This window comes from Podarcis pityusensis, assembly GCF_964106645.2.
Source record: "Podarcis pityusensis genome assembly, chromosome: 2".
Lineage (NCBI taxonomy): Eukaryota > Metazoa > Chordata > Lepidosauria > Squamata > Lacertidae > Podarcis > Podarcis pityusensis.
Window position 1 is genome coordinate 12,736,210 of NC_138029.1, and position 16,683 is coordinate 12,752,892.

At 47.6% G+C, this 16,683-nt stretch overlaps 1 protein-coding gene across 4 annotated transcripts in view; it reads right to left on the reverse strand.

Moving 5' to 3' along the window:
* Positions 1-1,087: 1,087 nt before the first annotated feature.
* Positions 1,088-16,683, reverse strand: part of COL2A1 (collagen type II alpha 1 chain) — a 99,895-nt gene continuing 84,299 nt past the window's right edge. For all 4 annotated transcript variants that reach the window (XM_080994369.1, XM_080994367.1, XM_080994368.1 and 1 more), the window contains 13 exons: positions 15,279-15,440; positions 15,069-15,176; positions 13,321-13,428; positions 11,840-11,893; positions 11,113-11,220; positions 9,921-9,974; positions 8,804-8,911; positions 7,870-7,923; positions 7,193-7,300; positions 5,194-5,482; positions 4,028-4,215; positions 3,052-3,294; positions 1,088-1,761 (listed from right to left, as the gene is read on the reverse strand). In XM_080994369.1, coding sequence (XP_080850495.1) covers positions 1,615-1,761; positions 3,052-3,294; positions 4,028-4,215; positions 5,194-5,482; positions 7,193-7,300; positions 7,870-7,923; positions 8,804-8,911; positions 9,921-9,974; positions 11,113-11,220; positions 11,840-11,893; positions 13,321-13,428; positions 15,069-15,176; positions 15,279-15,440 — 1,731 coding nt within the window. In that variant the 3' untranslated portion in view covers positions 1,088-1,614. The remainder of the gene's footprint in view (positions 1,762-3,051; positions 3,295-4,027; positions 4,216-5,193; positions 5,483-7,192; positions 7,301-7,869; positions 7,924-8,803; positions 8,912-9,920; positions 9,975-11,112; positions 11,221-11,839; positions 11,894-13,320; positions 13,429-15,068; positions 15,177-15,278; positions 15,441-16,683) is intronic.

A 16,683-nucleotide genomic window follows, 5' to 3' on the forward strand; every position in this document is an offset into this window, starting at 1 on the left:
TGAAGGAAAGCTGCCGCCAATGTTACTGTGCTCTTACCTCTTTGTAAGGTAAGAAGAATTATCTTGATTCAAAAACACAAAGACTAAAATCCCCCCATTTTAAAAGAAATTCTGGTGTCTTTTCTGCTTTTCTTGGAAATGTTTCCCCAGGGAAGATAAATGTTGTTTAATAAAGATTACCTCTTAGGGTGAAAATTAATACACACGGAACAACTTCAACAAAGATGTCTTTATTTGGAATAGGAAAAGCATTCTACCTTGAGTGCAAGGGTGGGGGGAGCAGAAATTAAAGAAAGCAACTGGTATTGATGGTGATGCGGGTGATCAGGATAGAATATGGGGTGTGTGATGTCGTGGGCCTAACTGTGTTTCAGCCATTTTACACTCCTTAGTTTTTTAAAGGAGAACAACAACCTGCTCTTGTTTTTACCTTGCACTTCAGAAACTCTCTCCTTCTTTCTCTTGATTTACTAACTCTGAAAGTAGACATATCGAAGCAGAAGAGGTGGTGAGAGAGAGAGAATGTAAAAGTGGGACCAACTTTACAAAAAGGTTGTAACTGCCGTGTCGGTCCCAGAAATATAAAATAGGTAAGAAGCTATCCTTTATTAGGCCAACAGAGCTCTGTGTAACTCAAAAGTGTACTTATGCTTACAATCAGCCAAAGTTGGCTAACAAAAGATAGTTTTGTCTACTCAAAAAGAAGAGGAATTGGTAAAGGAGCGTTCTGCCATCAGCCAAGTCTCACTTATGCAAGGGAGTAGCAATAACCTGGTGTCTGAGAGCTGTAGTTCAGAAAGGCACCAGGTTGTTGAAGGGGGTCTTAAGCACCATTTGTTTCAGTGGGAAGGGGTGGTAGTCCCCAAACTTGCACCTCATCTCTTTTGTGGCTGGCGGTGAGATCATACTGACAAATGTTTCCTTAAGTGTGAGGTAGCTTAAAAACCAGGGACGTTTGAGAGTTTGACCCTATGACTTCCTTCATTTTGTAAAGCGAGAGTAGAGAGAGAGTAGATGAGGCTTGGTAGAATTCAGAACGGTGGACAGAAGCAAAAATAGTAAGAACAACAACAAAGATCAGATCAACTTGTACTTTCCAACGAAGGTTTTTTTATAATCCAATTGATGTTAAAAAATACAGACTTGTTTTACAATAATAATAGCACCATTTTTAGTATTATACACAGTAATCTTGCTTGTGATACACACCCAGGGATGGATGGGGGGGGGAGAATTGGCTACAACCTGTATTTTGAGGCATCAGCACCGTGGAGGGGAATGCCCCTTCCTGCATGCTAGTTAGCTTCCAAGAAAGGTCTTACAGGAAGACAATAAATAAATAATACCATTATTTGTTGTTCCTTTTTTTCCTTTTTCTCCTTTGCTTGCTTTCATGGTCTGCCCAAGTGATGGTTGCCTCGGAAACTGACAGAGTCCAAAATGTAAGCGTGGGGAACGGATGGAATTTTGGGAAGGGAAGAAGGTTTGGTTCAACTCTTCAGTGCAGAAAGTCCTACAAGGTGATTTGGGGAGCACTTGGGTTCCTTGGGTTGGTTTTGTATGGTAATGGACTGGTTTTTTAAAAAAATATTAATTTTCGAAACTTTTTTTTCTTTACAAGAAGCACACCGGGCCAATGTCAACACCAAATTCTTGATCAGCTCCGCCAATGTCCATAGGTGCAATGTCAATGATGGGCAGACGCGAGGTCTTCTGAGAACGGTATTCAATGATTGTCTTCCCCCATTTACCAGTGTGTTTCTGGAATGGAAGGAAAAAAACCACAAAAGAATGCATTATTTTAAGTGCCACAAGATCTCCAGCTGGGATCAGTTGCTGGGGGTGGCTGGCTGGAACAAATCAAAGTTCTGGAAAGCAGGGCAGGAATAACCATGGTACTAAACATACTAAAACACAAGAGCTTTTACTGTGTTGCTGTTATCTGGGGAATCTTAAGATCTGCATTCTGTCCTGCTCAGGTTGCTATGCAACTTTGGAAGCTAGTACTAACAACCCACAGGGCCTAGGGCTTGCCGATCGGAAGGTCGGTAGTTCAAATCCCCGCAACGGGGTGAGCTCCCGTTGTTCGGTCCCAGCTCCTGCCCACCTAGAAGTTTGAAAGCACGTAAAGTGCAAGTAGATAAATAGGTACCGCTTTGGCGGGAAGGTAAATGGTGTTTCCGTACGCTGCTCTGGCTTGCCAGAAGTGGCTTAGCCATGCTGGCCACATGACCCGGAAGCTGTCTGCGGTCAAATGCTGGCTCCCTCCCCTCGGCCTATAGAGCGAGATGAGCGCGCAACCCCAGAGTTGGCTGCGACTGGACCTAACGGTCAGGGGTGCCTTTACCTTTACTAACAACCCACACGCTCATGGCCATTAAAAAGGGTCATGTCTGATTTCATGTGCCATGAGCAGAAGCTGAAATTGTGCATGGGGGTGCAGAATGCCAGCTTCAGCATGAGTAGACTGTGGCTGCCAGCATACACATCAACCAACTAAAGGAAGCAGAATGATGCTCTGAATCTGTTTTGAGATTCCTACGACTTCTGAGCATAATGGTGGTTTTCTTGCTACAGCCATGTCTCCTCTGTGTGTGTCTAATTTTAAAACACCCATATCCTGTCTACTTGGAGAAGTGCCACACTATGGCTGATTTCGAGTGGGGCCAGGGAGAGAGAATCACTGTCTCTTTGATCACTTCTGTGAAACGAGATGAGCAAATGATGTGAAGCAAAAAAGCAACCCTGTGGGGCTGGCTCCAGGGTCTCTTAACACTGCTCTCGCCCTACAGTGCCCTCCCAAATAGTGGCAGTAGGGCCAAACAAAGGATTTTGTGGGTCCCACTCAGGTTAGGGCCGCACTTTTCAATCTAGCTGGTTTCTCACATGGAATGGAAGTATTCCTGACAGTCTTCTCTGCTGATCCTCTCATTATGGTCAGACTGGGCCTTGGCAAGTGCCCAGCCTGGCTGGCTGCTACTGTCAGCTGCCATAGTTCTGTGCCTTTAACCCAGCAACGTCATATTGCTGTGGCAAACCCCTCAAACTTACCGTGCAGCCATCCTGCAAGGCGCTATATGTGAACCTGCTATTGCCCTCGGCTCTGATCTCCACGTCGTTGGATCCCTGTATCAGCAGAGCTTTCTTAAGGTTCCCGGAAGCCTCGTCCATGTAGGCAATGCTGTTCTTGCAGTGGTAGGTGATATTTTGAGAGCCTTCAGTAGACAAGAGGCGCAGGAAGGTCATCTGGATGTTGGCCGTGTTAGGAGCCAGGTTCTCATCTCCATAGCTAAACTGGAAAGGGACCAAGAAGACAGAGGTTGAGAGACACCTTTCTTAGAAAGACCACAGAAAGCAAAAACTGGTACATCTGTAGATTGTGAGTTTCCCTTGGCCATGCCAATACCTCCCTCCTGTCTCACAGTGACCCTACTTTGACTACCGTCCTGTCTGCACTCACCAGCTGAGTTTGCTATCAGGGTGATGCCTCTGAACATCAGCCGTCATGGTTGGTTTATCATTCCCAAATTTGTCTAAATCTTTTAAAAAGCAATCTAAGCTAGTGGTAATCATCAAATCTCATTGCTGTGAACTCTAAAGTCTCCCTGTTTCCTTTCTGCTGCCTGGTCACAACACTCAAGTATTGCTTGATTTCTTCTCATTTCTCCCAAAGTTGGAGAATAAGCTCCACACAGACATTTCAAAGACAAGAATAGTGAGATGCAAGTATAAAAACAGAGGGTCAGCGTAACGATTAATGGGCAAACAGAACATTAAGTGGCAAGGTGAACATTCCATAAGTGCAAGGAGAATATTCTCCCTGTTCTGGGTTTCTCTCCCCACTGCAACCTTCCAGAGCAGATTCAGAGAATGACATAGTACATGTGTGTGTGTGTGTGTAAGTAATCCTGTTATGCTAGCGCCAAGCCTTGCACTAATGCAACTGTTTACTTGCATGGGTTCACATTGGATTTGCACATTAGTTTGGATGAAATATCAAAAGTTTATTCTAGCTTGACCCACTTACGTGGAAACCTCCATTGATTGTCTCTCCAAACCAGATGTGCTTCTTGTCTTTGCTCTTGCTTGTCCACCAGTTCTTCTTGGGAATGCTGCTAGGCTTGGGGTAAACACAGCTCTCTCCTGTCTCCATATTGCAGAAAACCTTTATGGCATCCAAAGTGCAACCTTGGTTGGGGTCAATCCAATAGTCGCCTGCAAAATTAAGAAAGAAGCAGTGTTTTTCCTTTCTTTCTCTCACCACACTGCTGTTCTGTGTTGCTGCAGACTTCCTGCAGTGACCCCCACCCCACAATCCCTTAGGTGGCATGCGCACATCAGAAGCTTAAGCAATTATAATATCTACAGGAGAATGGAATTAGTGTCAGATTGCAAATGGAAAGTTAACTATGTGTTAAAATATAATCGCAAAATGAGGCTAAACAAGTCACACAGTAATCCTGCTCTGGAAATTATGAGGATTGGAAGTGCGATTCTTGGAGCTTTAAAGCCTCTGCAAACGCTAGGTTGTTAAAACATTATTCAGGCAATTTTCATTCTGAAACACTGATCAACAAACATGATCTAAAAGCTTTGTTTACTTTATTAGGATACAATAACATGAATATCACACACACACACACACACCAATTTAGTTACTATGGTCCGATGTGTTTAATTAAACACGTTAAATATTTTGATAGGAGCTTAAACTCTTGTTAATGACTTTGGATCAGAAAAAAGGTTGTGAATTTGATGCCAAGGGAAGGGGTGGATGGGTGTCTCTGTGGCTTCCACAGGGAGAGGAAATGTATCCACAGGCAGCTGTGTAGATTGTACAGGCCACTTTCATGCCTTCTGCTGTGGGGATGAGACTACGTTTCCCATGCGTTTTGGTGGCAGGAATCAGAAGTGCTGAAACAGTAGCCTCAGTCCCTGTAGATGCTCTGGGTTAAGGTTACCAGGCGTCCCTGTTTCCTGGGGACAGTCCCCGGATTTACAAATCAGTCCCCTGACAAAATCCATCCATTTAGTAGGAAGTTGAAAAGTGTCCCTGGATTCATTAAAAAAAATCTGGCAACCTTACTCTGGGTGGTGAGACGCAGAGACCTCTCTGGGATTGTTATGCTGCGGAACAGGAAGCGAGGCTCCTGAGCCCACAACCCAGGCAGTGGCAAGCCCCAATACACTCACCACTCTTCCATTCGGGGTGGCAGAGTTTTAGGTCGCGGCAGGTACGAGCTGGGTTCTTCCTACTGCCCTCGGGGCTCCGGATGCTTTCGATCTGGTTGTTGAGCGACTTCAGGGTGGCATCGACCTCGGCATCATGCTGCCTCAGGTTGCTAGAAGCCTGGTCGGATCGCATGTAGCGCATGGGGTCGGGGCCTTTCTCCGTCTGACCCAGGCCGGCAAAGGCGGACATGTCAATGCCAGGTCCGGGTGGGCCAGGAGGACCAGGGGGTCCGGGGTTTCCAGGAGGACCCTACAGGGTTAAAGGAAAGGAGACAGCCCTGAAATGCTTGCTGTTGGAGGAAAGCAACCCCCTGCTGTATGGTAGGTGCATTTATGGAGGTAGCCCATCATCTGGGCCCTCATGTTCCATTTTCTTTCACTGACATGGGACTAGGTTAAGCGGATAGGACCTACAGTTTAAGTTCCAGATGGTCCCACTCTTGGGCAAAAGGGGCTGAATCAGAAGTCTTTTTCATGCTTTCCAGCTCCGTAGTACATCTGCTGCTGGAAGATGACTTAACAGAAGCTATCATACTTGCTGAGACATCAGCAGAGACATCACCTTGCCGACAAAGGTCCGTATAGTTAAAGCTATGGTTTTCCCAGTAGTGATGTATGGAAGTGAGAGCTGGACCATAAAGAAGGCTGATCGCCGAAGAATGGATGCTTTTGAATTATGGTCTGGAGGAGACTCTTGAGAGTCCCATGGACTGCAAGAAGATCAAACCTATCCATTCTTAAGGAAATCAGCCCTGAGTGCTCACTGGAAGGACAGATCCTGAAGGTGAGGCTCCAATACTTTGGCCACCTCATGAGAAGAGAAGACTCCCTGGAAAAGACCCTGATGTTGGGAAAGTGTGAAGGCACAAGGAGAAGGGGATGACAGAGGACAAAATGGTGGGACAGTGTTCTCGAAGCTACCAGCATGAGTTTGACCAAACTGCGGGAGGCAGTGGAAGACAGGAGTGCCTGGCGTGCTCTGGTCCATGGGGTCACGAAGCTGGACATGACTAAACAACATCATCGTCATCATCATACTTGCTGCTGTTTTGGAGATTGATTATATGGTTTAGATCAGTGTTTCTCAAACTTGGGTCTCCAGCGGTTTTTGGACTACAGCTCCCATCATCCATAACTAGCAGGACCAGTGGTCAGGGATGATGGGAAGTGTAGTCCAAAAATAGCCGGAGAGCCAAGTTTGGGAAACACTAGTTTAGATGTTATTTTATGGTGCTCTTCCGTACACTGCTCTGTTGTTTTTACAGGAGAGTGGTATATATTTGATAATTCTCATTGATTTCAAATATTTAATTAGCCGTGCTGGGCTGTACATTAGATCCTGCTCATAGAACCCCATGCAATCCCCACAGGGAGACAAAGCACAGCTCTTCCATAGCACAGAGGGCTGTAGTCCACCCTCAAAAAGAGAAAAGTTTGAGCCACTGATTAATACCTAGGCAAGCTCCACGGAGGCAGTCAAACCAGCTGGGTAAAGGGCACAAGGGCGGGGGACTGCCTAGACAGAGAGTGCCCAGAATTTTGCAACAGGGAATTTCATTGGCTCTAGCAGTTTCTGAGCTCTGGGCACAGTCCTGCGCCTAAGATTTCAGATTAAAACTGCAGAGTGGAAGGAAAGGAGGATCTTTTTCTGCCTCCCCACTTCCAGCTACTCTCTGAAGACTGGAGAAGAGACCCTCTTAAGAATATTAGGAAGGTGGGCAGGGGAAGGACTAGACCATGTGAAAAATGAACATAATATTTTAGCTGCAGTTCATTCATTTTCAGCTTTGAATTATTGTTATAAAAAATCAAGCCGAGACATTCCATCGTTGCGCCCATAACCTTAAGGTGACATTTAGCTCCTAGCTTTCATATCTTAGTTTCTAACACTGGGTTTCTAACACTTAGTTTCTAACACAGCTTCTTGTACTTCATTTATGCCATTCCCTCAGTTACTTACAGCTTGGCCAGTTTCCCCACTACGACCACGGGGACCGGGAGGGCCAATGGGGCCAGGCATTCCGTTAGAGCCATCTTTGCCAGAGGGGCCAACTGGACCTGGGGGACCCTAGGAGAGAGACAATGTGCATGAGTTAACACCAGGCTGCCCATGTGCACTGGGATGGGCTTCTTAAAAGAACCACATAGTAAAATCTGCAAGTGGTAGTATTGCAGTGCAGTAGAATTGTGTCTGACTCTGTCCCCCAGATCCCACACTGCGTATGACATTTACCATATAATCGACCAAGAACCTTCTTCAGTTATCAGCCATGTATGCACTCTGACAACATTTCAAAACCCACCAGGCCAAAACAAATGTCCATATCACAACACAAAAAAGCAGAGTTCCCCAGATTTCTGATCACTAAAATCTCTTTGTAATACAAAAATACTGAAGATCAGTCCTCTCCCTCTTAAAGTTCTCTCCTCCAAATAAATTAATTTCTCCCCAAATCAGCTGGCATCCAGAAATTGGGGCCTGGATATAACAATCCCACATTCTACCAGTTGAAAAAACTGAGCAAGACACTTAGTGAATAAGGTTAGTGTACACAGCAGAGTCTAGCATCCAGCCACAACATTCCCTGGTCTTTCGCCAAGGAAAGGAGCTCTTCTTATCAGAGAGATTGGACTTACCCTGGGACCAGAAGGACCAGCCGGACCTGATGCACCTTGATCGCCAGAAGGACCCTATGGAAAAAGGTGAGAGGGTGGGGGAAAGCAAAGCCATAGTTACATACCAGCCATGTCACAGCCTCTCTTCAGAAGGACCTAAAGAGTTTAGGAGTGGTAGAGAATGGCTTCAAGGACGTTCCATGCCAGAATTATTTTCTACCTCCTTAAGATTTTACTTTGCTGCTTTAATTGCTAGACCTGTACTTTGCCGATGATGTTTTATCTTCAACTGTATGATGCATTTAACCAACTAGTAAAGGGACCCCTGACCATTAGGTCCAGTCGTGGTCGACTCTGGGGTTGCGGCGCTCATCTCGCTTTATTGGCCGAGGAAGCCGGCGTACAGCTTCCGGGTCATGGGGCCAGCATGACTAAGCTGCTACTGGCAAACCAGAGCAGCGCACGGAAACGCCCTTTACCTTCCCGCCGGAGCGGTACCTATTTATCTACTTGCACTTTGATGTGCTTTTGAACTGCTAGGTTAGCAGGAGCAGGGACCAAGCAACGGGAGCTCACACCGTCGTGGGGATTCGAACCGCCGACCTTCTGATCAGCAAGTCCTAGGCTCTGTGGTTTAACCCACAGAGCCAACCAACTACCCAGGGATAAATACTATAAAGGGAAGTCAGTAAATAAACAAATACTAATTAGACCATAGCTGTCAATGTTTCCCTTTTTTTAAGGGAAATTCCCTTATTCTAAATAGGATTCCTCGCAAGAAAAGGGAAAAGTTGACAGCTATGAATTAGACAGGCATCCCTGCAAGGAGAAGTTGATTCGCATCCCTGCTGCAGCAGATAGGCTCAAACCCAAAACTCCCCTGAGCCCATGACAAGCCTAGAACAGAACACCACGGACCGAATTGTACTCTAAAGATATGGAAACCAAAACTTACGGGAGGCCCAGGAAGACCCTGCAGGCCAGTGAATCCCCTGTGACCCTTCAGACCTCTCTCTCCTGCCTCGCCAGCTTCACCCTTGTCGCCACGAGGACCTTGTGGACCCTAGGAGGAGAGAACACAAGCGGCATTCAGGGCAAGAGAGTCATGCGCAAAGTTTGGCAACATAGTACGGGCTGGCGATGCTGCCTGCAGATCTGAACACAACTTCCCTCCTGGCAGCCCTACACTTGGCCAACATCTCTCAAGCCTGTTGGTTGCTATGTTCTGATGTCACAAAGGGCCTCTGTTTCTCCTGCAAGTGACTTGACTTCATGGTCCTATGCTGGCAAGGCCCTCTATGACATCAGAGGGCCTGAGGGGGACACAGTCCCTGTGACTGCCTATAACTCCTTTGCCTGGTGTCTTGTGCAAGCCTCGAGGCAGCAGCTGACCAGTTAGCGGAAACCAGTTAATTTCTGGTTCTGAATCCATGAGCATCTTTCAGCTGAAGCAGAGTGCAGTTACGCCATGGGATTAAGAATTATGCTTGTGCAGATGAACTGGTTGATCTTAGAACCTTTATGCGGAAACAGACATATAACACTCGGCACTTCAAAGGGGTGTGTGCGTCGGGAAGTGGCACTGACTAATACAGAGAAAGATGTTCTCCGTTGCTCTCTGGTGGAGGCAGTAAATAAAGCAGAAGTCCCCAGGGCTTTTACCTGTTCCTTAGGGCTGCGATTGCTAGGATCACTATGCTTCCTTTATAGAAAGCAGAGGAAATCTTCACAGTACTGTAGCTAGGATCCTCTTTTCAGGGAAGGTGGGCAAAGTACTCCTGTGACTACTACAGGTAAGAGGCAACTGCTCCTGAATGACCACACACAGAGTACTTATTGCTGTTTGCCGCTGTGTCCAATGAATACAACATTTTCGTTCAAATGGCAGGTGGTCATTTTCTAAGATTGAGAACTTCAAGCACTCATTCATTGTGTCAACAGCACAAATTGGAAGGAAGCTTTCCTCTTTTGGATGTACACAGCAGTGACTCGGGGGATGCTCAGTAAATGCAACAGCCTCTATTGGGAGCCCAGGAAGAATGAAAGTGGGTAAAGGAGAAATAAATACTCACAGGCATGCCGCGTGCTCCTGCAGGACCAGCAGGACCCATTGGACCTTGAGCACCCTGGAGAAAGATGAAAACAAAAATTGTAAGCTGACTGGGCACCTTCTCCATGCTGAGATGAGACCAGAGGCCACAGGTCTCCGTGTTGACCAACAGGATTTGAATCTAGTACGGTACAGTCGTGCTCAGCGCTCTCTTTCAAGGCCTGACCCAAACCACACAGCAGCTGAGGTATGGATATTTGTAGCAGAAAGTCCCACTAGACGGGAAAGGGTTAAGAAGTGCCTTCCTCATTCTTCTACTTATGCACTGTAAATGACATTCAAAGGGTGAAGGACTAAGTGTGACTGAGCACAACATGCTGTTTGGCCCAAGCTAAGTAGCTGGATAGCTCAGTTGGTTAGAGTACGGTGTTGGTAATGCTAAGGTTGCAGGTTCAATCCCCATACGGGATAGCTGTATATTCCTGCATTTCAGGGGATTGGACTAGATGATCCCGGAGATGATCTATGATTCTAAGTTTGGCCGAAACTGGGAAATCCTGTAGATTCTAAATATTCTGGAAGGATAAAAAGGTAAAGGACCCCTGATAGTTAAGTCCAGTCGCGAACGACTCTGGGATTGCGGCGCTCATCTCACTTTACTGGCTGAGGGAGCCGACGTTTGTCCGCAGACAGTTTTTCCGGGTCATGTGGCCAGCATGACTAAGCAGCTTCTGGCGAAACCAGAGCAGCGCACGGAAACGTCTGGAAGGATAGGATTCAGCAAAGCCATAGGAAAGGGAAAACCATCTAGCAAGTCAGGGCAATTCAATCAACCTCTTATAGCATTCCATTAAGAAGTCCCCTCTAGCCTAGCATTCAGTTCCAACCTTACGTTTCAGGAAGTTCACAAGCTATCATGGCTAATAGCAACCGGTGCACCAGTTCCCAACCTTGGGTCCTTAGATGATGTTGGGCTACATATCTCATCATCCCTGAACACTGGCCATTCTGGCTGGGGATTATGGCCATTGTAGTCCAACAACATCTGGGGACCCACCTAGTGCACGGTGTGTTTTTCTTTTTGGCCAATTATTTTTTATTGATTTTCCAAATTACAACCCACAAATAATTACAAATTAATACGAAATCAACACAATTGTAATTAAATGGCTTCCCACTCGCCATCACCTAGGGCATGGTTACTGGATACTCACCGCTTCACCTCTATCTCCTTGTTTACCAGTTGGACCAACAGGACCAGGAGAACCAGGTGGGCCAGGAGCTCCAGGACCACCAACAGCACCAGTTTCACCACGATCACCCTGTCGGGGGACAAAGTAGAAGCATTAAATACCAAATATGTATATGAGATGTGGTGAGGGACAGCAACCCCACTGATGGGACATTTCCTCCCCCTCCCTTCTCTCCCCCCCCTCTTTTTTCCATGCTCTTAGAAGATATGGCAGGTGCTGGGGCTGAAGGAGCAATCTGAGAAGGATTTTGGAAGACTTTGGTGAAGAGGTGTGGGAAAACCTTTGGTTGAACAGCAAGGAACAGACAAGGCACTGGCATAGGACATGGGGGTAGAGGGAAAGAGCAGCCTTTCTTCCAGCCTCCCAAAATGCATATTATGTGGCTGGAATAAATTGTGTAAGTAAGGGTAATGTTAATGGCTTATTCCACAAAATGTTGCTGCGTTACTCAGATTTCAGGGAAAGAGGTGGAAGAGATGCCTGAGAAAATTGTGGGACTAAGAACAAGGAAGGTAAGGGCTAAGAACGTGGACAGAAAGATTAAGCAGGTGAGCTGCTCCCACCTGGATTATGCCCTGCGATTATACCCACATGGCATTAGATTTTTGACTCGAGCGACACACGTTCCTTGAGCAAATCATATTTAAATACAGCAGTGGTTAATGCTCCTTTGAAATGGGACACTCACCTTCACGCCAGGGGAACCATCTCTGCCTGGGGGACCGTCTGAGCCAGGATTGCCCTGAGAATAAGAATGATAGGTGTTTATCCTTAGGAGCCAAGGAAGTGGCGCTGTGTGTCTTTTCTGAGAAGGCATAGCCAACCGCCCCAGTGAGTTGCATTTCCTAAAATCATTCCCGATTCACAACCTTGGCTTGACAAGCAGCCTTTGCCAGTATACACTCATCGCAGTCACGTATGCCCCTGCTTCAAGGTAATCTGGAGACCGTTCGTTCTTGGAACCTACTTTTGCAGGAAACTGACACCTTGCTCCCAGCAAACTTGGGCATCAGGTTTAGCAGACCCTAGTCCAAGCATTTGAAAGAGCTCCTCCGCAGCTCCTCTTGCAAAACCAACCCTCAAGCCAAGCCCAGGCACCACTGGCTGGCAAAGGAGGTCAGGAGACAGTAACCTAGAACTGGAAGAAGAACTGCTTTCTTGAATTGCTGAGGAACTACCTTTCAGCACTCCCCAAATTCACCTCTTTTAAATACTGCTTATAAAGTTGCAGTTACAATTAATTGCCCGTCACCTCTACCCTGAGGAATCCCACTTGCAGAAAAGCCCAGCCCACTATAGGCTGGAAGCAATCAGTTCCTTGAACGGCTGGTAACTTTTTTGGCAGATGCCAGCATTTTAGAAACACTGGGTTTGTTTTCAGGGAGCGGTGGGGTGTTAAGTGGAGGAAAATTACAACATGGATCGTAGCTTTAGATTCCTGATCAGCAACAAAGTTTTTGGAAGGCTACTTGGAGAAGAGAGTGGGGGTAATCTAAAGCTTATTTAATAGCACCCTCCCTGACCCCCCCCCCATGGGCTGCTGCTAAATATAGCCATCCCTTAAAAGCAAAAGGGGTCCACATGTAAGAAAAATGTAGATTGTATTCCTTACAAGGCAGTCGATGACTTCTAACTACATTAATGGCTATGATTTTAATCAAAAGGAAGTAATTCCCTCTAAAGGCCAAGAAGGAATTATGTTTAGGATCAGGGTTTAAGAAGAATGCATATGCTCTTTAGAATATTCCTGGAAATGCATCGCTAAATTGAGGCTGCTGCAGCATAAATCAAAACCAACAATCACTGTAATGGGAAGTGCTACAAATACCATATTGGAAATGCTATCACATCAACCTTCTCTAACCCAGTGCTTCCTTGCTAGACTACAATTCCCATCACCCCTGGCCATTCACTATGCCAGCTGATGGGAGTTGGAGTCCAACATCTGCAGAGCAACAGGTTGGGAGAAGGCTGATTTAAAATATCATCAGGGTGTTTCATTTTTAAAAGTTTGTTCCACTCTGGGGCATTGAAAGAAAGTTTTCATCCCCCCCACCCCGCCCCTCATCCTCTGGCCCTTGACATGTTTTGCTGTAGGAATGCAGTTTTAAAATAGGATATGTTACTCTTTTCCCCAGGCCACACATAGAACAAGTTGAGTACGCTCACCTCACGTCCAGGTTCGCCAGAGGGACCAGTCAGGCCCGGTGGACCAACTGGGCCAGGCGGACCTCTGTCTCCAGGGCCCCCGGGAGCTCCTTGTTTACCAGGCTCACCCTGAAAAGAGGAGGGTGGGAAGAAAATATCAGCTTAGGTAAAGAACAGGTACTTTGCTCAGTATTTTGGCAGTATTTTGACTGTCACCTAAAGGTAAAGGAACCCCTGACCATTGGGTCCAGTCGTGGCCGACTCTGGGGTTGCGGCGCTCATCTTGCTTTATTGGCTGGGGGAGCCGGCGTACAGCTTCCGGGTCATGTGGCCAGCATGACTAAGCCGCTTCTGGCGAACCAGAGCAGTGCATGGAAACGCCGTTTACCTTCCCGCCGAAGCGGTACCTATTTATCTACTTGCACTTGGACGTGCTTTCGAACTGCTAGGTTGGCAGGAGCTGGGACTGAGCAACGGGAGCATAGTATATCAGAGAGTTTGCTGTACACGACTATGGGCTTATCCTCTTGTCCCACTGCTTTCGTCCAGGGAAAGCTACTCTTTAGCGCTCAATAGAAGCAAATGGCAACCTGGATTTTCCACAGATTGCTGCTTGTTCCAGAAGAGCCGAAAGAGTGGGTTTTCCCTGGGAAAGGAGTGCGGCGAGGGGAAGCCACTCAACCCAGGCCTACAAAATGTGTGTCAAGTGCAAAGCAGATGGTCCACGTAGCACAGTACTGCCAGCTAGCAGCTCTCCATGACCTCAGGGCTTTTCCTACGGAGGAAATCTTAACTCCTTTAACTGAAGATGGTAGAGACTGGATATTGGGAATCAGGTCTCATTCTCTGCGGGTCTAGATCTCTCTCCCCCCCCCCCCCCCCCGTTTGGTGCCCAAACATCAATTTCCCCAAAACCCTTTCCATTTTCATACTTGGTAAGCTAAAGAGACTTATTTGTGATGCCAACTGGTCATTTATGAATCTGTAAGAAAAATTCTCCTAACACATTCGGCGTTTCAGAATACGACAAAAAAAATTTCCCTGATCCACAAAAGCCCAAGTACTCAGAATGCAGTAAATTGCACCCCTGACAGGTTTTGTAGTTCTATCACCGATGGATGGTGTTGAGGCCACAGGCTTAGTATATACTTGAGAAACAGACACACATCTCCTCGTGCTTCAAGCCCAAAAGTACTGCCTGCCCCTCCACATTTTTGCTAACTTAAGCTCCTCAGCAAACCTAGACAGCATCTTAAAAAGCAGAGACATCACCTTGCCAACAAAGGTCCGTATAGTTAAAGCTATGGTTTTCCCAGTAGTGACGTATGGAAGTGAGAGCTGGACCATAAAGAAGGCTGATCGCCGAAGAATTGATGCTTTTGAATTCTGGTGCTGGAGGAGACTCTTGCGAGTCCCATGGACTGCAAGAAGATCAAACCTATCCATTCTTAAGGAAATCAGCCCTGAGTGCTCACTGGAAGGACAGATCCTGAAGCTGAGGCTCCAATACTTTGGCCACCTCATGAGAAGAGAAAACTCCCTGGAAAAGACCCTGATGTTGGGAAAGATGGAGGGCACAAGGAGAAGGGGACGACAGAGGACGAGATGGTTGGACAGTGTTCTCGAAGCTACCAGCATGAGTTTGACCAAACTGCGGGAGGCAGTGGAAGACAGAAGTGCCTGGCGTGCTCTGGTCCAGGGGGTCACGAAGAGTCGGACACGACTAAACGACTAAACAACAACAACAACAAGCTCCTCAGATCACTTACGGAAGGACCTGGCAGACCAGGGAAGCCTCTCTCACCGCGCTGACCAGGGAGACCAACGATCCCTCTCTGACCTGCCAAGCCTTGAGGTCCAGGTGGGCCGTCAGCACCCTGGAGGGGAAAGATAAGGGCAGAGATGGGTGTTAATTTGCAAATGACAAAGCAGCAAGCCAGATCCATTGTACATGCAAAGAAGGCAGGATGAATACGTACAGGAGGACCATCTTCTCCAGATTCTCCCTTCTCGCCTGGGGGACCAGCAGGACCTTGCAAACCAGGATCGCCAGCACGCCCAGTGGGGCCTGCGTCGCCACGAGCACCCTTGGGACCATCTTTACCAGGGGCACCGGGAGGTCCTGCGGAACCGGGATTGCCCTATGGGGAAAAGGGAGAGCCAGTAAGATCCCCAGAGACTGAATCTCTGCATTGAAAGTTACCGTATTTTTCGCCCTATTGGACGCACCGGCCCATATGACGCACCTAGTTTTCAGGGGGGGAAATCAAGGGAAAAAATATGATTTCCCCCCCGCAGCTCTGGGAGCAGCGGACAGGCTGCACACAGCCTGTGTGCTACTCCAAGACCTTCTCCCTGCTTTTGCGGGAGGTGGCGGAATTCCCCCACCTCCCGCAAAAGCCCACAGGAGCCGTGCGCGACTCCTACGGGCTTTTCGACCAGGAGGGAAAAGGGACTGAAATGGCCAGTCAGTCCCTTCTCCCTCCTCAGGGAAAAGCCCCCAAGAGCGGCGCGCTCTTTAAAGGCTGTGCGGCTCCTACGGGCTTTTCTACGAGGTGGGGGAATTCCCCCACCTCCTAGAAAAGCCAGCAGAAGCCGCGGAGCTCCTTTAAAGAGCGTGCGGCTTTTGCCTGCTTTTGTGGGAGGTGGGGGAATTCCCCCATCTCCCGCAAAAGCCCGCAGGAGGGTTGGAGAGTAGCGGGAAGGCGTCACACGCCTTCCCACTGCCCCCCATCCTCTGGGGCTGGCGATGGGGGAAGCGCTGCTTTCCCCACCGCCAGCCTCAAAGCTGGGTTGGAGACTAGCGGGAAGGCGTCGCACGCCTTCTCGCTGCCCCCCATCCTCTGGGGCTGGCCATGGGGGAAGCGCTGCTTTCCCCCACCTCCAGCCTCAAAGAGCAGACTCTTCTGGCTTCAGCGGAAGCAACGCAAAGCCTCCGGAGCGCAGGCTTCGGAGGCTTCGCGTTGCTATCGCTGAAGCTAAGGAGCCTGCATTCGCCCCATAAGATGCACACACATTTCCCCTTCATTTTTGGAGGGGGAAAAGTGCGTCTTATAGGGCGAAAAATACGGTATACTGTTGAGAGAAAACATGAATCCACCTTATCTGCAAGAGAATGGCAAGTTGTTGGGCTTCAGGACACAATAAGATTCTTTTGGGTGCAACGTAAATTGAGATAAATGCTTCCTGTCAGCCTCCAGATTTACGTATACCTCCCAAAAGTTAAAAATCTCCCCAGAGGTTTACATTTTTGAAGATGTTCCATGAGACGCTGCTTTTTCTTGCATTCACGATGACTAAGGTTACCACCCATCCCTCAAAAAACGAGACTGTCCCATTTTGGGGCACAAAGTACCCTGTCCCGTTTGGCCCCCAATTTGTCCC